At 44.9% G+C, this 27,085-nt stretch overlaps 1 protein-coding gene across 1 annotated transcript in view; it reads left to right on the top strand.

Moving 5' to 3' along the window:
• The window catches only part of snap25b (synaptosome associated protein 25b), a 70,704-nt gene extending 47,183 nt beyond the window's left edge, over positions 1-23,521 (top strand). The window contains exons 3-8 of the mRNA XM_063224084.1: positions 1,610-1,651; positions 10,061-10,109; positions 15,018-15,132; positions 19,999-20,115; positions 21,637-21,781; positions 23,139-23,521. Of these exons, the coding sequence (XP_063080154.1) occupies positions 1,610-1,651; positions 10,061-10,109; positions 15,018-15,132; positions 19,999-20,115; positions 21,637-21,781; positions 23,139-23,207 (537 nt within the window). The 3' untranslated portion in view covers positions 23,208-23,521. The remainder of the gene's footprint in view (positions 1-1,609; positions 1,652-10,060; positions 10,110-15,017; positions 15,133-19,998; positions 20,116-21,636; positions 21,782-23,138) is intronic.
• The last annotated feature ends 3,564 nt before the right edge of the window (positions 23,522-27,085 follow it).

Here is a 27,085-nt window from a genome sequence, read left to right as displayed (position 1 = left end):
TCCCTGTCCATCTCTTATACTGTCCTGGCGGTGTCATCAATAAAGTCGAAAAAAGACAAAAAAAATACCTTTAAAAAACAACAACTGGGTGTCAGTCTCTATGGGGAAAATAAAACAAAAATACACATCGTAAAAAAAAACATCGACTCCTGAGGACTGTCAGCCCAGTCCCCAGGGGGCTGAACAAGGTCTTAGTGTGAAGAGTAGAGATGCAAAAATATTAAAAAATGGACTCCTGAGGACTGTCAGTCCACTTGGGAAATGCCCTGTGTGCCAGATGACCAGTCCAGCCCTGAACAAGGTCTTAGAGTGAAAAGTAGAGATGCAAAATGCAACATGCTCTCAGTCTGGAAGATGGAAAAAATGAGGAGCCAAATGGAAGCCGGACTAGCCTACCTCTCAACAGTAATGGCCAAACAGTGCAATTAGGCAGGTATAGGGAGGGTATGTCATGGAAGTGTGTGTGTGTGTGTGTGTGTGTGTGTGTGTGTGTGTGTGTGTGTGTGTGTGTGTGTGTGTGTGTGTGTGTGTGCGTGTGTGTGTGTGTGCACGTGCCTGCGTGTGTGCGTGGTGTGTCTCTGTTATTGATCTCTTATGTCTGTGTGTGAGTGTGCGTGCGTGCATGTCTGATTGTGATCTTATCCGGCATTGTAGATCGTCTGATGTCCTTTATTCCTCTCTAAGGCACTCTGCAGATGTGTCCTGTGTAGCCATTCCCTAATACAGTACGTAAGAGAGGAAGAGGCCTAATGACTGCACTTAGATTCATATACACGTACATGTAGGCCTACCTTCCTTTCATCATATCGTATCTACCAAAACAATCCATTTGTAGGCCTACAACGCCCGTCTTGCAGGACTGTGAACATTACTCATCTGTTTGACACACAATTTCCAAATGATGAGCACACTCCTTAGACTCCTAACCTCCCAAGAACGAGTCGTAGAGATAGTTTCGCTGATTTGGTGTGAGGTTGTTGTATTCATGTGAGGAGCTCCGCAAAATCCGTAAAATCAGCCAAAAGTTACATAATGAACTTCTTTAGCAATCAGAAAAAAACTGTAAACACACCTCAAAGCTCTCTGCCTCACCAAGCGGTGTCTGTCACCAGTCTCAGTAAATATTTGCCTCAGTTGTCACAGCACGTCACCGGGGAGACTCTCTGCTTGTCACATTAGCCTGATTGTGGGTGTCACTGGGGAAAAGGCCAGCGCGTAATGAAACAAGGGGACGCCACTATCTAAGTGACAGATACAGAGAGAGAGAGAGAGAGAGAGAGAGAGAGAGAGAGAGAGAGAGAGTGAACATATGTTTACACTCCCTATACACACACACACACACACACACACACACACACACACACACACACACACACACACACACACACACACACACACACACACGCGCACACGCACACGCACACACACACACACACACACACACACACCTTGTTAAAACTTTCCCTGGGGGCTCTGTCCCTCTACAGCTGTGTGCACTATGCTGTACCCTGTCTAACCATCTGTCCTTTCTGTTTCTTTTCCGTTCTTTCTTTCTCTTTTTTCTCTCCTTCTTCTTCTTCTTCTTCTTCTTCTTCTTCTTCTTCTACAGTCGCTGGAGAGCACCCGGCGTATGCTGCAGCTGGTGGAGGAGGTAACACACACACACACACACACACACACACACACACACACACACACACACACACACACACACACACACACACACACACACACACACACACACACACACACACACACACACACACACACACACACACACACGTTCAGATCTCAGTTACATTTACCTCAGAGCTGTCATTTTTGTACTACTTACTAAACTCTCACAAGTGAACCTGTATTTGGACAAAGATGCCACATTCTAATTCTGAATTCATTTTTTAATGAATATTGCCAGTCAGTGCTACTGGCATTCACTCACCAAGGCTTGCTTTGCGCGTCGGGTATTTGATTCCCGCAGGAAGACTGCACTCAATCTCAGTTCCCCCCCAGGCACTACACAAGATAGGCTGAACATGGAAACAGGTTTCAATGGCTGCCGTTGTTGACCAGCTGTTTCATGGCTTTGTGTATTCAGTGTTTGGATAGCTATTATTTTCCAGTCATTCCAAGGCTGCGCAGCGCTGAATACATGTTCATGGCCAGTCTAAAACAAAGTCCGTTTAAAATCAGCATTGCAAGGGGGTCAAGTTGCGCATTGCACTGATGCATTGTGCCATGAACGGGCTTGCATGCCCATGGGAACCCAGGTCCGAGCCCAACCTGGGTCATTTCCCAATGATCATGAGCTTCACTGTCCTTTCTATGTGCAATAAAGACACAAATAAAAAATGACAGTAATTCATAAATTGTACTGTCAGTCTCTTTATGAGACTCAGTGCATAGAAGAGCATTAGGTTTTCATTATTATGTCTGTTACAGTAAACTTCAACTGGTCTTCTGAGACCCCTTTTACTGCTTTGAGCTTGACACATTTACACTTGCGGCCTGTTCTACATTCTGTGGGTTGATTCTGACACATTAAACACACACACACACACACACACACACACACACACACACACACACACACACACACGCACGCTCACACGCACGCACGCACGCGCACGCACACACACACACACACACACACACACACACACACACACACACACACACACACACACACACACACACACACACACACACACACACACACACACAATGCCTGACTGGTGACACGAGACTGCTGTAAATTTAGCTGTAGGGGATTAAATCCTTTCCTGAGAGCCAGAGTGGCACGGCTGTTTAATGGCGACCGATTGGAATTACTGTGTGTGTGTGTGTGTGTGTGCGTGTGTACGTGTGTGTGTGTGTGTGTGTGTGTGTGTGTGTGTGTGTGTGTGTGTGTGTGTGTGTGTGTGTGTGTGTGTGTGTGTGTGTGTGTGTGTGTGTGTGTGTCTGTGTGTGTGTCTGTGCGTGCCTGTGTGCCTGCGCGCCTGTGCGTATGCGTGTGTGCATGTGTGTGTCTTGCCGTGTGTGTGTGTGTGTGTGTGTGTGTGTGTGTGTGTGTGTGTGTGTGTGTGTGTGTGTGTGTGTGTCTGTGTGTCTGTGTGTGTGTGTGTGTGTGTGTGTGTGTGTGTGTGTGTGTGTTTGTGTGTGTGTATGGAAGCAGGTGCGTATGTACACCATAGTCTGTGTGTGTGTGTGTGTGTGTGTGTGTGTGTGTGTGTGTGTGTGTGTGTGTGTGTGTGTGTGTGTGTGTGTGTGTGTGTGTGTGTGTGTGTGTGTGTGTGTGTGTGTCGGTGGGCTGATTGGGATTAGTGTGAGAGTGAAAGGCTCAGGTCTGTCAGCAGTCTGTGCTGTAAATGGGGTCTTAGCGCTTTGTGGAGCGCAGAGGGCAGGAGAGAGAGAGAGAGAGAGAGAGAGAGAGAGAGAGAGAGAGAGAGAGAGAGAGAGAGAGACTAGTAAAAGGGTCCTCCTCCTCCCTCTAACGACTCTGGCCGAATGTGTGTGTGTGTATTGTGTGTGCACATCTGTGTGTGTGTGTGTGTGTGTGTGTGCGCGCGTGCGCACTCGTGCATGAGTGTGTGTGCACGTGTGCCCACTCGTGCATGAGTGTGTGTGCATGTGTGTGCGCGCATGTGTGTGCGTGTGTGTGTACAGTATGTGCATGTGTGCGCGTGCATGTGTGCGTGTGTGTAGAGCACAGAGGGCAGTGGAGAGCAAGAGAGACTAAAGCAGGGTACTCGACTCTGTCATCAGCTCTCTTCCCTCTCCCCACTGTGCTCCCAGAAGGCCACTGGTTGACCTCAGCCGTGTGTGTGTTTGTGTGTGTGTGTAGGAGTGCATCTTAATATGGGACCTTGCCTCCTCCACTTGCCTCCTCCACTCGCTTCTCGTCATGATGACATCACTGACAACAGCATTATATTTCAATATCTTGCAAAAGCTCAATTGTAGAGTCTTTTTCTCGTTTGCAATTGTTATGGTGAATGAAAAACAGAAAACAGTCCGTCAAAAGTTGTTGTGGCGAGGCTGACAGCTGGGAAACTTTATCGTTTTCTCCACGGAGGAGGGGCCAGGAGGCGGGGCGAGGAGACAAGCGCAAGTGGAGGAGGCAAGGTCACATATTAAGATGCACTCTAGTGTGTTTGTGTGTGTGTGTGTGTTTGTGTGTGTGTGTGTGTGTGTGTGTGGTGCGTGCATGCGTGTCTTTTGGCTTGGGCAAATTGCTTTCTTTGGTCACTTCATTTACTCATTTTTTCTATCATCTCTTCTTCTTTTCTCTCCTCTCTTCTTCTCTCCTCTCCTCTCCTCTCCTCTTCTCTCCTCTCTTCTTTTCTCTTCTCTTCTTTTCTCTTCTGTTCTTCTCTTCATTTTTTATGTTTCTTTCTCTCTCTCTCTATCTCTCTCCTCTTTTTTTCTTTTCTAGCTTTTTTTCTTCAACTCTTTCTCTAACAATGTATCTTTTGCTGTATTTTGCTGTCACACACACACGAACGCACGCATGCACACACGCACACACACACGCACGCACGCACGCACGCATGCACGCACGCACGCACACACGCACGCACACGCACACACACACACACACACACACACACACACAGTCAAGTCAAGTCCCCTTCTGCTGGACTACCAGTTCCATACCCACCATATAGGCCTACTATCTCTAGAAGTGTTGAGGAGGACAGAGGAGACATTGAGCTGGTCTCATGTCCTCATAATGATTAAATCAATAGTGATCTCCCACAGCTTTTAGCTACAGTGTCCTCATAATGGCAGTGGGACCCACACCACCTCACAGTCACACACTTAGGCAGGAGGGGACAACGGGGTCAGTTGCCCTGGGCCCAGGGAGAGGGGTGTGTGTGTGTGGGGGGGCAGAAGTGGGTCCCCTTTTACATTGTATGTGAAGAGCTCTTTTCCAAAACGCTATATCCACCATTTTTTACTTTTTGCATTTTAATATTGGAATTGACTGTTAAGAGGTCCTATCATCTATGTGTGAATTATTGCCATTCAATGTTTTTGAGAAAATACTTTCAAATTTTGCAATGCATTTCAATGGAATGTCCAATACAAAAATGTTAATTTCCCAACATTCTATAAAATGGATATATCTCATTTTGGAAAAGAGCTCTTCATGTATTGATCAGGCGGGGGCCTTTCAGGTGGCTTTGTCCCGGGCCCGACCAAAGCTGTCAACGACCCTGCTCACATCACTTAGGCAGGTGATTTAGGCCCACTCGACCCTAATGGGAATTGAGCGGGACAGACATCAGTTACCCCTGATGCACAGCAGCATGTGACTGGTGAGACATTACAGAGCGACGAGACATTTAGCACTGGTATGTATGATGGTGAAATGTGTTGTGCGTCACTTGACACTTGACGCGGAGCCTCGTGCCTTATCTCTTTTACATAAGACCAAAGACACAGTCAGAGGCAGAGAGTGGCTGATAAAAGAAACAGACTCTTAAGATGCATGAAATTAAGTGTGTGGATATCACACGTTTAAAATGACATGACGGGGGCACTGTGGTTCAGTGGGCTAAGGCCATATAAAGATGCCCAATAAAGATGGGGTTCCGGGTTCTAGTCCGACCTGATGTAATTTCCTGATCCTTCCCGGTCTCTCTGTCCCACTCATTTCCTGTCACCATCTTCGACTGTCCTATCTCAATAAAGGCTAAAGAAAAGTCCAAAAACTAACAGCAAACTGGCATGATGGATTTAAACAAAACCTGAAAATGACAGTGTTGCCCTTTGTCGCTGTATCCTTACTGTTGGCTGGCGACAGTTCAAGGACTACAAACACATTAAATATAAATAATATCATCGTAGCTGGTGGTTAATGTGACTGCTGTGTGGAAGCGGTGTCCATGATTGATGTCTGCCGTCACGCCACACGTCGGCCATTTTAGTTTCAATTGCAGGGAAAGGTCAGGTGTGTTTAATTGAGTTTCCTGAAGGCCGGGGTGACTGATAAGTCTGCTGACCTTAGCCCATATCATAAAGCATTCACTTCACTCACTCACCGGAGACAAATGGCATTAGTTGGCTAACGCCTGGATATGTGGCCTAGCTGCAGGGTGGATATTGCTAGCCTGAGTATCATCCTCCGTAGTGACCGCGCTGGCTCAATACTTTCGCTTGCTGACCACGGAGTCTGACCCTGCAGCCACCCCCGGCAGTTGGAATTCAGATATTCGTTCAGTATCTGAATAGCCAATAGGCTCGCTGATAGTCTAAGCCACTCCCCAAGCCCTCTTACATATTCAACTGAAATACAACAACTTGATGATGGCGATGTGATGTCTGTAACCAGGACATTTGATAGTGCTTGGTGTAAACTGGGACATTGCCGTCCGCCAAGACCTTTGACGGGCTTTCGGCACTGACACTGCGCAGCTCTTGGGCAGTCACACTGGGCGTTTCTCTTCTGTTCACTTTAATGGTTTTAGTTGACAGTTAATATCTTCATAACAAGGTTGGAACAAGCGCAGCCCCATTTCAGTGTTACTTTTTTTGCTGTCACACTCGACGCATATACACAGACACAAACTGGGAAGGAGAGAGGGTGGGGGCTGCTCCGTGGGCTGTGCATTTGGCGCATATTAAACAACGCAACTAGTAGTTTCCCAATAAAATTTGAATCATAATGCCGTGGATCCAATACTATAATATCATATAATATTGTCCTTAAGTCTGAGCGATGCATTGATTATTTGTTTAGGGTACGTTTTCTGCCAGCTAAATGCAAGGGGGAAGGGGGCTATATTAGCAAACAAGACGATTGCACAGTTAGCCTGCTAATTTTAAATATGATCACCTGGAGCTAATAGCCTTCACATGGCTTAATCCATCCCTGTTATCAGTCCGCTTGAGGTTTTTGCTTCGGGAAAGTGAAAAAATGAGGTCCTAATTAATCTTCAGATGGTGTCGGACCCTCACGGTGCCATAGGCACACGTTGTACGTCTCCCTGAAATCGTAGGTTTTTTGACGGACCTCGACAAGTTCTACACTCCTTAGTTACCGTTGCTGAGCTCGGATTGGTTGGCGGCCGTTTGTGGGAGGGGTTTTGCGAAAGGCTAATTCCCTCATTAAGTGAGATAATTTCCAACTGCCGGGGGTGGCTGCAGGGTCAGACTCCGTGGTCAGCAAGCGAAAGTATTGAGCCAGCGCGGTCACTACGGAGGATGATACTCAGGCTAGGATATTGGATTATATGCTACAATAGCCATACATGCATACTACATTCTTTTTGTGGGGGTTGAGCTCATAGTGAAAGGTGCCAATGAGAAGGATAAAGCACCAGGTCTACACAATATATTCTTGCTTATAACAGTTGTTCTACTAGATAGTATCTAGTCTCACTTATAATCTTCTTTTTATATAGTGTCAGGTCAAGTATCTTTTGATACAGCGTCCGGTCCACATAGTCTTGATTATAGTAATCTTAAGTGCCTGAAAGTGTTGATGCTCTGTGTAGTGTCAGATCCATATTTTTTCATATAGTAATAATCTTTCTACAGCATAAGGTCGATATAGTCTCGCTTATGGTAATCCAGAGTGCCTGATGGTACAGTAGCTGTGTGTTATCAGGCCTGATGCTCCATCTGCTCCATATTATGCAGAGGTTCCCAAACCAGGGGCCAGGACCTCTGTGTGGTCATGACTCATGTAGGTACTGCAGGGTTGGGGGTGGGGGTTGAACAGAGCATGAAGAAGGGGGAACCACAGATTAACAATTATTAACATAAAATGGTACTTTTTCAGTGAGTTGTATTAATAACTAATCATTATTTAACTTAAAAATTATCCAAATATTGGGTATATTGGGGGTGGGGTGGGGAGTTAGTTGTGAAAATATTTTCCAGCAGAAAAGGTTTAGGAAGCAGTGGCTTAATGAAACAGTGTGTGATTGTGTGCCGCTCACAAATGAGGATCATCTGTTTCATTTAGGTCAGTAGAGCCTTGTGGAACCCAGCCCGCGCACTAGCTGTGTGTGTGTGTGTGTGTGTGTGTGTGTGTGTGTGTGTGTGTGTGTGTGTGTGTGTGTGTGTGTGTGTGTGTGTGTGTGTGTGTCTGTGTGTCTGTGTGTCTGTGTGTGTATGTGTCTGTGTGTATGTGTCTGTATGTGAGCTGAATAGTCGTCATATTTCCTATACATGCTCAGTAGGCATTGGAGCACTGTATGCAATCTGATAATATGTATCAGCAATAGAGAACCCAGCCCGCGCACTAGCTGTGTGTGTGTGTATGTATGCGTGCGTGTGTGCGTGTGTGTATGAGATTGTGTGTGTGTGTGTGTGTGTGTGTGTGTGTGTGTGTGTGTGTGTGTGTGTGTGTGTGTGTGTGTGTGTGTGTGTGTGTGTGTGTGTGTGTGTGTGTGTGTGTGTGTGTGTGTGTGTGTGTGTGTCTGACATTTAAGAGAAAGCCAGGAGGTCATTTTTATGTCTGCAAGTAAGAGGAGACCTAGTCACCAGTCCAATCTGTACCCTAGTGCATGATAAATTATGACTTTGTTGCACTACATTTTTAAAAACTATTTTATATATTTTATTATTTCTTTCTTTGGGTTTCAGTAAATGCACACCGTTTGAGGTGCGTACGGCAGACAATAGACTCAACTTGAAAAAGAATGGTCGTCGCACACTCAGAACTTCATGCAGTTACATTTAATTAGACCGTCTAATTAAATGTAACTGCATGAAGTTCTGAGTGTGCGACGACCATATATTTTATTATTGACAGGAAGAGGTTGGGTCTGACTGCCTTAACCCGTTAAGACACAGCGTCATAAATTTGCTGTTACCAGAATGACAATGACCATCACTAATGTGCATTACTAAAGGCCCTGTGTTATGTGTCATAGTGTAGTACTATCTATGGTAGTTATCTTTTCAATAACTATTACAGTGTTTCACTGGTGAAACAGCATGCATTATGGCGTGAACAGTCTCCCTATGTTGTGCCTCATAGAAGGTTTAGGGCAATCTTCTGTGAATTCATACAACCTAGCCTGACCTTGCCATCCATAAGCTTCCACTTGATTCACATTTCCTGCGCATAACACTTGAGCCGGGTCGTCTGGAAGGAGGCTGGGCGGGTCTTTTGGAAGGAAGTTATTCATGTTAGCAGATAATTTGACCAATCAGTGAACGTGGGAGGTTATACCCGGACGTATAAGGAAGGGTAGTGAATGATAACGCATTACACTACATCACATTACACATTACATCACATTTTTATCAAAAGCAACTTAGTTATTTTAAGTTTGGATATTGTTTACAGTTCCTGGAGCAGTGTACGGTTAGGAGTCTTGCTCAAGGGCACTTCAGCCATGGAGTGAGGTAGGGAGCGGAAGGGTGGGATTCGAGCCTTCAACCCGCTGGTCTAAAGCCCATCTCCTTAACTAGGCCACGGCTGCCCCACATACACTACGAGCATAGGGTAAATACATGTCTCGACTGGGTAAAATCAGATGCACATTTCAATCTTCAACAGAGATCATCTCTCTCATCCATAATTGTTTCTCAGTTGAGCAACTCCAAACCCCTTGGTTTGACATTAGTATGATGGTATGGTGAGACCAGCTACAGATAACCAACCAAGAACTTAACATACAGCAGGGGTCCCCAACCTTTCTAGGTCTGAGGGCTACCGAGGGCTACTGAGGGCTACCCGAGGGCTACTTTTGTTCAAAATCCTCTACTGATGTCTTGGCATCATTCTCAAATCACACTATTATTGAATGATAATTTGTTTATAGGTTGTAAAGAATAAATAATCTCATATTTAAATCAAGAAAAGCATTAACTGTGACTAAAATCTGGTAGTCGTCACTGTTTATTAACATCCTTGGTGGGCACCTCAGAAGCTCCTGGAGGGCTACCTGGCGCCCGCTGGCACAACGTTGGTGACACCTGACATACAGTATTCCAGTCTCTAATCAATGTTTCTTCTGTCCTCTCTCTTTTCTTTCTACTCTTTCCTCATACTCCCTTTCCCCCACTGTGTGCTGTCTGTCCTGTGCCTGTGGCGTTCTAGAGCAAAGATGCCGGCATCAGAACCCTGGTCATGTTGGACGAGCAAGGAGGTGAGTCTTGAATCCCTGTATGGATAAGGCCATCATGGAACTTTAGGAGCAGAACATTCGTGTACATAGTGCATGCTAGAGCATTTTAGAGCATTCGGCAATATTCTGCAATATTACGCAACAGCGTTCCACTTTTTTAATAATGAAAAGGGACATGCGAATTGAATGTGATAAGATAAAAATGATATTGTGTAAATATTAAAACAATTGCAGTGTTCCTTCCATGTGCTTCTAATCCAACTTTATATCATCCCAAAGACTGCTGGCCAGTTAGCTAACATGCCTGCGAGGATTGAGCGTGTGTGCGCAAAAGTGGAAGTGTACTAAACTTGTGTGCATGCGAAAGTGGGCATGTGTGTGCGCGTGTCCATGCGTGTGTTGAGATGTACCTATGTTGATGGCGGGCGTTTGTGTGGTTGGGGAGAAGGATGAGGTGATCAGTTTTCCTGGTAATGACAAAAAAAGAAACCCATCTCCCATTTTTCAAGCTTCAAGCTTAAGAATGAACCTCTGTATAATCCCTTTGATAAGGATATGCATCCCCCCCACCAATAATTGATTTGTAACCGAGGAAGGAAGCAAGCGCTGTGACAAAGCCGGGATAAGAGAAAATGTAAGTGAATGAAATTTGCGTGGCGCACGGCGTTATCATCTGACGAGGTGTCAGCCATCTTAGAAGAGGCACAAATCAACTCCCTGGTGGAAAAATAACCACCGTAGCGGATCATAAACATCTGGAGTGGGATGTCTGTCTTTGTGTGTGTGTGTGTGTGTGTGTGTGTGTGTGTGTGTGTGTGTGTGTGTGTGTGTGTGTGTGTGTGTGTGTGTGTGTGTGTGTGTGTGTGTGTGTGTGTGTGTGTGTGTGTGTGTGTGTGTGTGTGTGTGTGTGTGTGTGTGTGTGTGTGTGTGTGTGTGTGTGTGTGTGTGTGTGTGTGCATATGTGTTAGTATGTGTGTGTGTGTGTGTATGTGTGTGTGTCTTAATTAGCTTACCCTGCCACCGTGAAGACACCCTCTATGCTCCGCAAAAGTGGATAAAAATGGATGCCTCGCGCGTCTCTCAGTAGCAGTGCAATCAATTTACAGATTTAAATTACCTCAGCAGCGTGCTCTAATCCACAATTCCCTAGATATCACACACATACACATGCTCACACACACACACACACACACACACACACACACACACACACACACACACACACACACACACACACACACACACACACACACACACACACACACACACACACACACACACACACACACACAATCACATCAGTTAGATACTGTCACTCAAGCACCAGTATTTACCGGTAAATGTGTTTTCTAGGGGGAACGAAATAACAATAAGAGCCCAAGAGGGAAGGGATGATGATTTTATTTGATGCGCTAATATGACCCATTTAAATGAGACAGGCCATGATATTTTGGCCTCTACTCGAGTAAAAATCTAGTCACATCACTGTGTAATACAATTATACATTTGTGATCAAAAGTTTTTTTCATCAGGATGAACATTATTAATCCTAAAGCAGTCCGTGTCAGCCAAGTTGTACACACAGCAGCACAGCAGTTGAAGGGCTTTGATATGGTATCTGATGAGATTGCCCGTCACGATAAAAGAGATTTAAACAAAGAAAAAATAAATCATGCAGGCATTCCGCGAGGCAGCCTGCTGTGCTGAGTAAGATGTCTGCAAGGCCCCCTGCCTGGCCGCTTCAAACAAGCAGCGCTCACGCTGAACCCTGAGGGAAGGCGAAGGCAGCAGCCGCCATTAATGGAGAGCTTAGCTTGCCTAGCCCAGGGCTGGGCTGGACCGGGGGAGAAAAAGGGCCCCGGGCACCATAACTAGTGGTACAGAACTGACTCACCGATGGGCCCGCATGTGTTAAAAAAAAAAAAAAACATTTCAGAAATTCAGAAATTACATCTCTGAAAATAGGGGCCCACGAGGGTATGGGGCCCACCGGGAAATGCCTGCTATGCCAGATGACCAGTCCACCCCTAGCCTCAGCCCCAGCCGTCAGCCTGAGAGGAGATAAGACCTCTCTCCTTCCCTCATCTCCCTGCTCCTGCCTTGCTCCGCAGTCACGTTCCCTCTCCACACTAATCCCTCCTGCAGCCCCGGGATTACCCGTTAACAGTAATTAACTGCTAGCCTGGGCTGTTAGCGTGGGGAGGTGTGCGTCTGCTGACTGTTACTGTAAGATGGGGAGACGTCGGCTGGCCCCCAGTGGGTCTCTCTAATGGCTCCTCTACTCTGCTGGGTGCATAGGTTGTGGGCATGAACACACACACACACACGCACAAGCACACAGGCGCGCGCACACACACACACACACACGCACACACACACACACACACACACACACACACACACACACACACACACACACACACACACACACACACACACACACACACACACACACACACTGTTAACCCAGAGCTTCTCACTACTCTAAAGGGACTCCGTCTCCGCAGGTTGTGAGCAGTATGCATGCGTATCAAAACATACAGTAGGCCCAGAAAATAGAAAACAATCAGGCGGACATAGCAAGGGCATAACTATTGAATAGCCTACCAGGAAACAGTCAAATGTATAGAGGTTTCTGATTGGGGGAACTGCACATTGCAGTTTCAGCAACTGTACAGTTAAAGGACAGTTCAAGTTCAAGGACAGTTCAAGGACATCCCAATCACATAGCCTAGTCCATTAGGACACATCTCTTGAGGCTAAGGGTCTTTATCATGTGTCCTGTTACGAAGTGTTAGGAAAATTGTGCTGCAAATTGCCCATGCAAAAGGGATTCAAATAGATTCCCATAGTGTCCCCTTCAAACTTGACACACATCACCAACATCGACCAAATAGTGGTCCTGGGAAGTGTGCTGGGAAGGACTACAGTACATGGACAATATCAAGACAACATCAGAATGACACTAAGCTCACTCATTCCAGAAACTGTAATGAAATACTTAAATGTTATGGCCGTATGATAAATAAATTGACAAAATGTATTTCCCGCTTCATGTTCTCCTTGTCCTTGGGATTATAAAGAGCTGTCATGATCCTTGAAGATGCTTAATTTAGCCTCAATCATATGGCTTGAGACACAAGCCTTCCATTCAACAGTGGAATGGAGCAGCATTGCTACCATTTTGCTCATTTCGCTGCACAGGTCGATGCACAGTAATGCATGCAATGCCCATGCCCATCCAAAAGCATTTCTCTTCTCAGTCTTTTAATTCTATCAGCATTGCTTGCTAATGGAGTTTAACTTCTTTCTTTCTTTCTTTCTTTCTTTCTTTCTTTCTTTCTTTCTTTCTTTTTTCTTTCCTTCCTTCCTTTTCTTTCACAAGCTCACTGAAACACTCTCATGCTGTACAAGTGTAAACAGATTACTTGTGTCAAACCCTTAGATAACCTATGCCTGTCACATATATATAATAACTTGGGCTGTCAGCCTGGCCTAAGTGTAGCCTGCGTTTGTGTCTTGTCACAACAAGTTACAACAAGTTATTGATGAGAAGATCCCTCACATATTTACTAAATGGATATTGAAATACAATATACTTTCTGCAGACGTACAGCCTGATATTCCCGGGCTGTATTGACCAAACTGTGAGGATTCTAATTCATCGCTAAAACTGCCAGAGGTGTCAAAAGAAAAAGTAAATTCATGGTGTATGTACAATATAGCACATGATATTACATAACTTCTCTATTGCACCATTTACTCCATTGTAGATAGACTGTGTTGTTACTGAAAAAGAACAAAAAGAAAAAGAGCCCACTACAAACTTGATCCAACCAGTGCAGAGTCAGTTGATCGTAAGACAAGCATACAGGTCTACTTTTAACGCATGTAAGTTATCTGTGTTGGAAGGAAACTGTGATTCTTTTTTTTTAAACTTTCACTTTACTTTTACATCTCTGAAAACTGCCCTCTTTGCTGTAGTTGTAGTGATTTACAGAGAATGACAAAAAACTGCTAATGCTTTCATTTTAATTTTTTATCATTGTAAATGTGTACAGCATGTTTCCGTCCATCATCATGCTTGCTTTGCTTGAAGATTGGTTGACATTTCATCATTTTGTTTCCATGTTTGTTTTTATTATTTCAATGTTTTATTCTTTATCTCTCATGAAACAACTATTTGCATTTTATTTTTTATTTGCATTTTTTCATCATACAAAACAACTCATTTCATTGTTACCATCCCCCTCCCCTTTGTCTTGACCAGAACAACTTGATCGTATTGAGGGGGGCATGAACCAGGTCAACAAAGACATGATGGAGGCCGAGAAAAGTTTAAAAGATCCGGGGAAATGCTGTGGCATAATGGAACTGTGTCCTTGTAGCAAGTAGGTACTACAAGGTCAAGGTCAAAAAAGGTCACCAGCTCCCTGTGTGCTGTGTCACCCCAATCTCACACCCAACGCGTCAATATATGGCACTAAAAGTATATTTATGACCAGGCCTTAATATATGACGCCAAAGGTCCCGCTTTTGCGTCGCATCGTGACGCATAACGCCATGTTGCTAACGTAACCATCAGTGAAACTTGTCTAATGGAGGTCCAATGCAAAAGGGGGTCACTTTTCAACGCAAAGGGGGACCCTTTGGCTTCATATATTCAGGCCTAGTCATAGTGTCTGACGAGCTGGTTGTGAGCCTGTGTAGCAGCTGTGTGCTGGTGTCCGTTATTGTTGTTTGTCTGTGTGAGTAACTATGACTATGTTCTTTGTCTCCTCTTTGTTCCCCTATACCTCCCCCGTTCTCTTATTCTACTTCCTTTTTTATTTTCGATTGGTGGTGGTGTTGTTTTTGCCTTGTTGTTCTTGTGCTGTTCTTTTGGGATGGGGGGGGCTTATTATAATTTGACGCGTAACACGTAACCAGAGCAACTGGAGCGCATCGAGGAAGGAATGGATCAGATCAATAAGGACATGAAAGAGGCCGAAAAGAATTTGACGGATCTTGGCAATCTCTGTGGCGTATGCCCATGCTGTAACAAGTAGGTGCCACCGCCCAAATGCATGCAGAGTCCACTCGTCCGTCCGACCGCCTTGCCTGCCCGCTTACCTAACTGCATGCTTGCTTGAAACTGCATTAAAATCGTGTGGTTTGGTGGTTTCTGTACCTTGACAATGTGACTGAAAACAGTCACTGCTGGTTGCCGTGCATGCTGTTTACACCTGCCTAAGCCATGCCAAGCTATAGTGGCATCATACCGTCACACCAAGATACCTCATTGCTCATGATTGCACTCCTCATGCCATGAATACTTGTCATACCAAGGTACCTCATTGCTCTCTATACTGTGCCATGCACACTACACTATAATATGGCACATTTTGAGCTATACCATGCTACATCATTGCTTTACCCCACCATAGCTCACCAAGGTACGTGTATATTATTGGACGTCCCAAATACTGTGTATCTCAGCATTTGAAAACAGACTCTCGGACACACTCAAGTAATGCACAATACCCTACAACTCGTTGTGACGGGGTTGCGGCGGTGACCTGTGTCTTTTTGCTGGTTAGAATGTCTGTTCTATACCACCAAGCCCAAATGTATCTGTTGTCGCTGTACAGTGTAATGCCATCCAGTACCACATTGAGATTATGCCTTTTATCTTTCCACCTTCATCACATCATTGGTGAATAGTAATGGAGGTGAATGGAGTAATGTGGCAGGAGCAAGACCAGACAACAGGAGTCTTTGGATGCAGATGGGATCGACGGGGATATGACTGTTTCACTGTTTGCTGAAGAAGTCAACGACATCATAATAGCATTGCTACAATATTGCAGAGAGTAATACTTGGTCATTACCATGTTGGTAATAACAACAAGCTTGTCAGAGAGGCTTTGCATGAAAGAGTTAAGAGGGTCGGCCTGGGCCCAGACAAAAGCTCCTCCACCCCATCCCCCACTATGCTAGCCTATGCCCATGATGTGTAAGGCTTGAGGCCTGATAATAACTTAGTAGTCCTATGCCTCAGCAGTGACACGTCATCACCCAGCGCAGCACCCAGCTATAGCTATACTCTACAGTAACGTCTAACCTTAGCCCTAGGCCTTTCCACATCGCCATTTCCATGCTCGCTGAGCGCACGCTACGCTTCATTGGTCCTCTGATCGAAGCGGGGACAGTTTTAAATGCCAACCGACTCTGAAAATGGCTGCCTAGCCTGGCCTGCCTTCACCCTACTGCACTGCTCGTGCATGTGACAAGGCTGTGGCGTTGTGTACTTGTTATTTGGACTTGTCCCATTAAGGTTTGCTGGTGGCTAGTCGATTTGGTTGCGTGTGCCGTGGTCTAGGCCTTCAGTTTAAAATTACTTTTTTAAATTACTTTTGTAAGCCCTTGTGTGTGCGTGTGTGTCAGGCGGTGGGGTCCATGGGTGTGCCGTCAAACTAATCGAAAACGGGCACGTTGTTCCACTGGTGATTTGATTAACCAGAAGATCTCATGGCAAATTCTTTGTAGTGCAGTAATGTGTCTGGACATGGCTTGGCACGGAAAACATCCTGTAGGGCAGGAAAGGGGAATTGGGCTAAAAAACATCACAGTTTAGTGGTTGGTTCATAGTTTTCGCTGTATGCATACAAATATGTGCAAATGCAGTATGAATACAAATGTGCTGTTCTCTATTTTTATACATCGGTGTGTTTTTGACAGAAATATAATTTCTCAGCAGGCAGTAGAGTAGATAGATTCACACAGAGGTTCAATGGCCATTTCCACAAGTGCTTTACTGTACATGTTGAGTGCAGAGTACACTCATGGAGCATCCATCCATCCATCCATCCATCCATGAATCCATCCATCCATCCATCCATCCATCCATCCATCCATCCATCCATCCATCCATCCATCCATCATCTATCGCTCATCTGGCTGCAGCAGTTCATACCTATTTTATTCAACAGCCTATCACCACCATCACAGATGCTGCCACACACTCACTCACCTGAGCCCCAGTTGGCTCTCTTTTCACTCTCTGTCTTGCTCCCTTGTTCTCTCGTTCTCTTCTTCTCTCGTCCTCTCGTTCTCTCGTTCTCTCGTCCTCTCGTTCTCTCGTTCTCTCGTTCTCTTGTTCTCTCGATGTCTCTCTGTCTCTGTTTCTGCCTCTCTCTCTCTCTCTCTCTCTCTCTCTCTCTCTCTCTCTGCTCCCCCATCCTGACACTTACACACACATGCACACACACACACACACACACACACACACACACACACACACACACACACACACACACACACACACACACACACACACACACACACACACACACACACACACACACACACACACACCACCAACAGACATTAGCATGTAGTCACTATCAATTTCCCATTCAGCTCCAGTTCACCTGCGCATCGCTGTCTATCTATCTATCAGTGCAGTGCCCTCGGCCGGGTTTACTGCGCGGATAGGATGCACACAGCACAGGCTTCATATATAATACAATCACTACGCAGCCAGAGGTACTGAAAGGGGGGGACAAAGGGGACAGTTGTCCCGGGGCCCAGCGAGAGAGGGGGCCCAGAAATGGGTCTTCATTACATTGTATCTATGGGCCTGGAGGGGCCCTTTCAGATGACTTTGTCCTGGGCCCAGCAAAAGCTGTCAGCGCCCCTGTATGCTTCAGTCTCTATGCAGGCACCCCCGGGCCTCTCTATACCACACGCCCATCACAGTGATAAACAATGGCACAGACGAGACGCACCCGGCTGCATATTGAGTAGCTGCAAGCTATACAGTACACCCAGCAGTGTTTACTTCAACACTTAGAGAGTACTCTGGGACCTGAATACAATCTAGAAGATGTTAAATTGACACTGCAAGTGTTGAACTGTGCAGCGGTGCGGCTGGTCGGATGTGTCCTCTAGACCTTCTAAGTAGATCAGATCTCTAGGCTATACTGAGCTGCACGGTAGATATTGCAGTGTTCATTCAACACTCACAGAGTAGGCTAAGGCTAACACCATTAGACCCAGCAGTGCTGCGGGTCAGATCAGATCAGTTAAGTGTCATAAATCCACATCTGCCTGATACCTGTGTGCTAAATGAAAAAATAAAATCAAGATTCGCATGGCTTCAGCATGACCTTCCTGTTAAGTAAATGTATGAGTTCAGATTTGAAAGTCCCATTTGTTTAATGCTACGACACTTGTGATTCAACTCACAGCTGTTTCTGATGAAATATCAATGGCATCAAATAGTAGTCTGGTTTGGAGGTCACTAACTGCCCAAAAATAATTATTCAAAGTAGATTTAGGAACAAATGATTTCCTTTTTTGACTAGACATAGCTGGGGGTACTATCAGACTATCTGTGTCGTGCATAATACATTACAGATTTTTTTTTTAACATCAATGTATTACCAGTGGCTGCTTCTTCAGACATCTCTATTTCCAGACCAGACCATTTGAATGCCAGATAATATGTACTAACTGTGTTTGTGTATGTGAATGTTCTTCATGTGATGTGGTGTCTGTGTTTTCGTCATCCTGTTGTCAGTATAACCTGACAGTTTATTTAAATTCTGCCATCTTGTCCATCATGTCCATTGTCATGCTGTACCTGAACAGTACACCTTGCCTATACTCCTATGCCTGCACTCCCAGTCTTTTGGTCCGTCCGTCCGTCTGCCTGTCTGTCTGCCTGTCTGTCTGTCTGTCTGTATATGTCTGTCTGTCTGTCTGTCTGTCTGTCTGTCTGTCTGTCTATTAGTCTGTCTGCCCGTTTGTCTGTGTTGTCTGTTTTTCAGGGTGCTATCGGTTTGTCTTGTTAGCATGTTTTTTTGTAATATGTGATATTTGCTGATATCTCAGTTTTGGAGTGAGTCTTGAACTGGGTGATTACATAGAATTTGAGTGGCAGTGTTGAATGTCATGGCAGACCATATTCTGAAAAAGAGAAAAAAAACACCATTTGTTCCCTAATATGTGGGCAGCTGGGAGAACAAAAGCAGTCTGTCTTTCGGAGGCGTTCAGTCTTTCGTGATGAGCAGAGCTGCATGGTCCCTCATCTATGGAACAGAGTGTACCACCCCCTCCTCTTTTGTTAGCCAGACCCTACCTGACCGAGCACACCTACATTAAAGAGCACCTGTGTCTCTCTAGTCTGTAATTACTGTGGGAATAGAAAGATAATAAGAGTGCTGAGCTCATGGAGATAAGACACGTTCAATTTGGAAACGCAATTTCAAATCTCTCTGTGTAATGTCAGTTATAGAATTTTACAGTGAACTACAGTGCACTTGAGTTGACTTGACTTCAGTTGTAATAGCTGAAATAAACTCATAACCATTACCATTAGTATTTTGTAAAAAGTTAATAATAGGCTATACTTTTTACTTACCATAACATGGTTCAAATGGTGCATAACATCGGTTTACCAGAACATGGTGTCCATAAATTCATTACTTTTCTCACACATGTAAACCCAGTTCAATAGCCACTGTTTTGTATAATAATAAAACAGCATGGCATGAGCATAGTTAATCACAATTTGTGTAGCCTGCAGAAATACCGTTATGCAAAGATGAAATATGTTATTAAAGTGTATATATCTTTATTTATCTGGTATGCATATGTGTGTGTGTGTGTGTGTGTGTGTGTGTGTGTGTGTGTGTGTGTGTGTGTGTGTGTGTGTGTGTGTGTGTGTGTGTGTGTGTGTGTGTGTGTGTGTGTGCGCGCGTGTGTGTGCACGTGTGCGTGAGAGAGAGAGAGAGAGAGAGAGAGAGAGAGAGAGAGAGAGAGAGAGAGAGAGAGAGAGAGAGAGAGAGAGCGGCACGCATGCGTATAAGTGTTTGTGTTTTTGTGTTACGGAGCGCCTTACTGTGTGTTTGGGTGTGTGGTGCAGGCTGAAGGACCGCGGCCAGTCCTGGGCCAACAACCAGGATGGGGTGGTGTCCAGCCAGCCGGCCCGCGTGATGGACGAGCGCGAACAGATGGCCATCAGCGGAGGATACATTCGCAGGTAAGTGGAGAGACGAGAGCAGAAAGCCTCACTACATAATACCATAATAGATGAACTCTTAGTCAGGTAAGACTTTACTTGACAGCGGCGTCATCAATATGACATGACAGTGTCATAACAGTGTCATAACGCAATTGTCATAAACATTGTGTAGTTCGAGGGGGGTGTGGGGTCTACCCTCAAGTTTGAAGCATTTCACCTGTCTCCCTGAAGTATTTGGGACACACACTACACTTTCACATGCATCCCAAAAAGCGAGAGTTAGGGGCAAAAACAAAAGGAAGTGGTAGTCATGGAACACGACTTAGATTTTCGCTGAGGCTGTATTTTGCACAGCTCTTTTTCCCAGAACAAATGTCTGCCTCTCAGTAAGTGGCTGTTTGTGGGGGATGCTATGTGGTGCAGTTGGACAGCTGCTGCTGGCATGGCCACATAATGTGACCTCTAACCTCTTGAGGTTATATGAGCCTGACGGGCCTGTGGGTTCCAAGAGCTCTGTCAGTCAGACTTCCTTAGGGCCGTTTCATACTGGCTCCGACCGCTGAAGGATGTCATTGACTTTGCATGGGGCGAGCTCAACTCGCATTGTGGGTCAGTCCGTTTCTGTCATCTCAGTTGTGCCACCAAAAAAGTAGCCTGGTTCACACCAGACGGTGTGTGTGTAGCTTTGGCGCCCCCTGGCGGAGCAGAGCTACACACACTACCGTCTGGTACACAGCCATAGAGCACGCTCCGTCTCCAACCAGAAAATAGGCTGAGAATTTATTGCTTCTGCACGGCCTCCTCACCAACAAATTCCTTCAAAAACCTTCCTGTTGATCTTTAAAGAGTCAATATAGTCTCTAATCTGTCTTGTGACTCCTCAATGTGAGTTACCGTTTATATTTAAGAAATAAATGCTCCGTCTATTTTCTGGTTGGAGACGGAGCGTGCTCTATGGCTGTGTACCAGACGGTAGTGTGTGAAGCTCTGCTCCGCCAGGGGGCGCCAAAGCTACACACACACCGTCTGGTGTGAACCAGGCTACCAAAAAAGTACTCTTCAAAAAAACTCTTCAGGTTGTAATGGATCTGTCAGTCAACCAATCACACTGCCTGAATACTGAGTATTGTGTGTAAAAAAAACAGTTATGCCTACCGTCATCTGTCAGCAGTTTTTGAAACAAGTCGGGGGGAGACAGGTGTTAGGGGCTAATAATCACCTCTGGCTTGCTAAATGCTGCACAGTCAGAGTCCAGTGTATTGATTAATGATGATGATGATAATAATAATAATAATAATAATAATAATAATAATAATAATAATAATAATAATAATAATAATAATAATAATAATAATAATAATAATAATAATAATAATAACATTATATGCTTATATTATTGCTATTAATATTATCATAACAATCATAATGAGTCACCTTTGTCCCCTATCCAACACCTAGCGATACTGTAGAAAGATTTCCTCAACCGTGTGTCTGAATGTGTATTGTGTGTAACCAAGCCACTTTTGTTGTCCCTTGCAGGGTGACAAATGACGCCCGTGAGAACGAGATGGACGAGAACCTGGAGCAGGTGGGTGGCATCATTGGCAACCTGCGCCACATGGCTCTGGACATGGGCAACGAGATCGACACCCAGAACCGGCAGATCGACAGGATCATGGACCAGGTAAGGACCAGCATGCTTACAACGCTCACGCTCACAGTGCATGTACAGCAAAAGCGACCTATGAAAAGTCATGTTATGGTAATGAGCTATGACGTGGTTCGGCAAGCCAGAGCCGTTGTGTGATTAGCTAAATCAAACATGTCAATGTCACATCCAGAACGAATACAGCGTATTCATGGCAAAACGTCTTCAACAACCTTGGTAGTTAGGTTGTTTCTGGTGTACACAGTTGAAGTAGAATTCCAACTCTGAATTGGTAAAGATGGTTATGCTTATAACTCGCCCAATCTGGTTCAGGAAAAGTTGGGCTTCAAGAGCTTCTTGAACATGTACAGTATGACTTTAAGAGAGTACTACTACATGAAAGTAAGGATCATAGTGAGGATAATGGTAATGACAAGCCCGATAAGAACTAACTATCACCTGACGCCTAAAGGTAGCAGGTGTAATGCCCAACACTGATAGGTTTGGAAAGTGGAGTTAGAACTTGGCCAGTCAAGCTCTAGGGGAAAAAAGGCAACACCGGAAGATATTTTTGACCATTGTCAGGTTAGGAAGTAATGGATTCTTGACCCTTGACCCTCATGACAGAATGGACAATAGAAAATCAGGCCATATATACTGCATTTCCGTTTCTGCATACAGATGGGCAAAGTAAGACTGGCCCCTGTTAAATGAGCTAGCCATGCAGTCATAGGCTATCAGTAGTTACAAAAAATCTATTTGGAGCCTACAAAGTGACAGGGTGACAGGCCTAACCCCAATAGGTGAGTGTGCATAAATGACCTTGTGCATTCTACTATGGTGCCCTTCGAATGACACCAGCCCCCCACACTGTCCAGCTGAAAAACAATCAGGTTGGATAGAGTTCAAACAAAGCAGATGGGCTGCTGCCGAGACTTAAAGTCTGATAAGCCTCCCAAGAACATATCATGGTCTTAATCTCTTAGGGCTCCATTAGAGGCACTACAATCTAAATACCTTTCTTGGGGATTGGTCAGTTACTGTATGAGCGTGAGTCACATGAGTGACATGTTAAAGTAGGCTAGTGACAGAAATTTGTGGTAAAAACACACATGTAATGTGTTCACCTCAGGAATACTTAGAGCAAGTGGGTTTTGTAAGGAGGTTTAGACCTTCTTTACTCATATTTTCCCCATGGTTATATTAGCACAAATATTGCGGAGGACCTGAGCTGTGGCAGCTTCTTAAGGTGGTGGCTCAATGTAAGCTCTGTTAATATGTTCTTCTCTCTCTCTCTCTCTCTCTCTCTCTCTCTCTCTCTCTCTCTCTCTCTCTCTCTCTCTCTCTCTCTCTCTCTCTCTCTTCCCTCCCCCTCTCTCTCTCTGCCACACAGGCTGATTCCAACAAGACCAGGATCGACGATGCCAACCAGCGTGCCACAAAGATGCTGGGCAGTGGCTAACTCTCCTCTCTCCTACGCAAAAGTGCTTTCACTGCCCGTGCCCCACCCCTTCCCCATGCTCCCCAATGCCCTCTATGCGCCCCCCTTGCCCCCTGTCTCCCAGCCAATCCCCCACCTACGCTGGTCCCGCCAGGGTACACATGTGCTTTTACCGTGGTTTATTCATCCCAAACAGTAGGTTTGCACACAGGCACATATCAGTACCTACTGCCCTTTCTTCCCCTCCGTAGAGAAACCAATCATCATCCTGTATCGTCTGTCTTCTTGGCCTCTTTACTGTAAACGGTAGTGCTGTAAACGATTACTGTATATGAGCTCAGATTCACTCTCTGTCTCTCTCCAAAGGTTGTATATAGTGCATATTTGATGGCGTAGAGTTCATGCAAGAGGTTTTATCTTCTATGTTTCTTTGTCTCTCTGTCACTTTCTCTCTCTCTCTCTCTCTCTCTCTCTCTTTGTTTTTTGTTTTTTAAATATATACATATTTATTACACCTTTATCCACCTGTTTTTGGGGTGAGGGATATCGAAGAAATGCTTCATATGATTCAATTGTGTTTTTTTTTCTTTTTCTCTTTTTTGGTTTGTTTTACGTTTTGGGTTTGTACTTCGCAGTTGGAAGGCAGTCAATGGGTTTGCGTCTATTCACTGCTGCCATTGCTGTATGTTTTTACGTAATGACAAACGGGAGAGGAGAAGGGTTTTGCAGTGTGGGGTTAGTGAGTATATATACTACGTAATGTACAAAAAAAAGGGTAACACTTAACTTGACGCCGGCGTCATAGGTATGACATAACAGTGTCATAACAGTGTCATAGTGATGTCATGAACGAGTCATAAACATAATGCCAATGTCATAAACGTTTAATGGCCATGAACAGTTGACATTGTTCGGCCTGTCTTTGTCATAACCGAATTTCACTGACAGACAAAGTCATACAAGGTTTATGACATTGACATAATGTTTATGACACATGCATGACTGCATTATGACAATGTTATGACACTGTTATGTCATACGTATGACGCCGGCGTCAAGTAAAGTGTTACCAAAAAAAGAGAGTGGCTGAGTTTCCTCCCTCCCACCCAGTTCCCCTTGACTAACTTAGTATGTACTTAACCTATCAAAACGCATCAACGTGTGTTGTTATACCATTGCATTCATTACTGTGTACGTCCCTGTTTAGTGATAGATTTTAGTGGTGACTTTAAAAAAAACAACAACAACGACAACAACAACAACAACGAAACATTGCACTGTAAAGATTACCAAACATGGCAGTACCGTTCTGGGATCATCTGTGCATCAGCAGCATCAGGACCGCATCGCACAGACAGATAGACAGACAGCATTCACATTCCTGCATCTCTTTGCAATAGTGCCACTCCGTTTATACTGCTGTATCTGTACATTAGCATCCTGTGGTCATCCATGTAAAATAATCAGATCATGCCATTACAAATAAACTACATGACCAAAAGACACAAAGGAAAAGGCTTCTTGTGATGTGGTTACTTTCCTCCTCCATTCCTCTTTCATGTTTTTTTTTCTCCTTCTTTTGATGCACATGCAGGGAAGCCGGCAGGGGGGACAAAGGGGCCGGTTGTCCCGGGCCCAGGGAGAGAGAGGGGGCCCAAATTTGGGCTTTCATTACATTGTAAATATTGGATGAGGGGCCCTTTCAGAATACTTTGTCCTGGGCCTGGCAAAAGCTGTCAGCGGCCCTGTGCACATGTATACTCAGAAGTCACTTATAGCTGCTGGATTGTCATTGACAGACAGACAGACTTGTATTTACAAAGACAGCCTATGGCTGTCTAGTTCTCTCTCAAAGCCTTCTAACGCTTTAAAAGCATCTTCTGGAGTGCTCTACACAGACCTGAATGTGCTTTGTGAGTGATGCTTGCAATGCATAGATAGCTTCCTACTTTCCATATAAGCTGATGTGGTACTTGAGGAAAGGAAATCCTATGGAGTAATTCGGTCATGATTAGTAATGATGATGTAATGCCATTACTGTTTGATATTTGAAAAAGTATCAGGTTCACAAGGAATATTTATCCTCTATGTAACTAAATTCATGGAGTTAAAATGATTTCTCTCTCTCTCTCTCTCTCTCTCTCTCTCTCACACACACACACACACACACACACACACACACACACACACACACACACACACACACACACACACACACACACACACACACACACACACACAAAGACATGCTTGCAAACACACAGACACACACACACACACACACACACACACACACACACACACACACACACACACACACACACACACACACACACACACACACACACACACACACACACACACACACGCACACATACACTCATTCCACAACAGACTGTATTGCATTGTTTATGCAGTACAGTGTGTTACAAGTGTTTTGTGTTGTGCGTGGGAGTGGGAGTGAAAGAAGCGAGGCAAATGGCGGGTGATGATGTGACAGTGTTGGAATGGGCGTACTACATTGTGCTAATGGATATCCGCTTTGAGCTCTGGGCTTTGGGGATTACAGCCGGGCTACGTCACACTAAGTCCCCACCGCACGTACTGCAACACACACGAAAAACACACACACTCTCTCTATATATCTCTCTATCTCTCTATCTCTCTCTCTCTCTCTCTCTCTCTCTTTCTCTCTCTCTCACATGTGCGCACGCACACACACACACACACGCACACACACACACACACACACACACACACACACACACACACACACACACACACACACACACACACACACACACACACACACACACACACACACACACACACACACACACACACACACACTCCCTTATACAAAGGCTTCAGGTCCACCACAGCTATCAACCTCTCATGCTCTTAATCATGCAAGCACATTGATCAAATAACTAAACATTTGGCCCTGCCGTGGCCCAATGGTAGGGCACTGGGTTACTACGCTGGCATCCTGGGTTCGATAACGGCCCCGGTCATTAAAAAAGAATAATTATACACATTTTAGTGTATAACCATTGACACCTTTCCTTCTTCCCCTGCTAAGTAATTTCCACAATAGACGGACCCAGCCAAGTCTTGTTACGTTAACTCTCTCCATCCCGCCTATATATCTGATCTTCTTCTGTGGAAGATAATCCAAACATCACTCTGAAGCTGATAGGCCCTTGCTCTTATCAGAGCCTCGCTGTAAACAACTGAATAAATGCTAACAGCACATCGCATCACATCACAACACAACACAACACAACACAACACAACACAACACAACACAACACAACACAACACAACACAACACAACACAACACAACACAACACAACACAACACAACACAACACAACACAACAGCAAAGCGCATGCGGCCCGAGGCCGACAGACAGCAATATCCTCCCAGTATAATGAGAACACTCTTATCAGTCTGGCCGCTTCTTCCAGGGTCAGCCTGAAGGGAGCTATCTAGTGTAGCACCTACAGTGTTATTGCTTGCTTCTGGAAGTAGACTTGTCTTTAGCTTCCAACCAGCAGAAAAACAGCACTAGATATAGGCCTATGTATGGTGTTTAGTTTGTGATTTACAAAGGAAAAAGGCTGCCAATCTGCTAAAAGCTGACCACTTAGTGTGTGGCAACAATAAAACGGACTATTGGCCCCGGGACCTTCTTTCAACTGATGATTAGACTACCTATCCTCGTCCTTTGAAGAGCACCTGTGACAGATGTTGTTTGGGACCCACACGGCGGCAGCGGCGGCGGTCTCCCATCTATCTCATAAAGCTGCCAGTATTGATTTGGACATCCACATCAGGTAAGAGGAAAGAGATGGTTAATTATTTACAACTTTGTACACTTTCACAATGTGTTGTG

This window comes from Engraulis encrasicolus, chromosome 19 (assembly GCF_034702125.1).
Source record: "Engraulis encrasicolus isolate BLACKSEA-1 chromosome 19, IST_EnEncr_1.0, whole genome shotgun sequence".
Lineage (NCBI taxonomy): Eukaryota > Metazoa > Chordata > Actinopteri > Clupeiformes > Engraulidae > Engraulis > Engraulis encrasicolus.
This window is presented reverse-complemented; position numbering and strand designations above follow the sequence as displayed.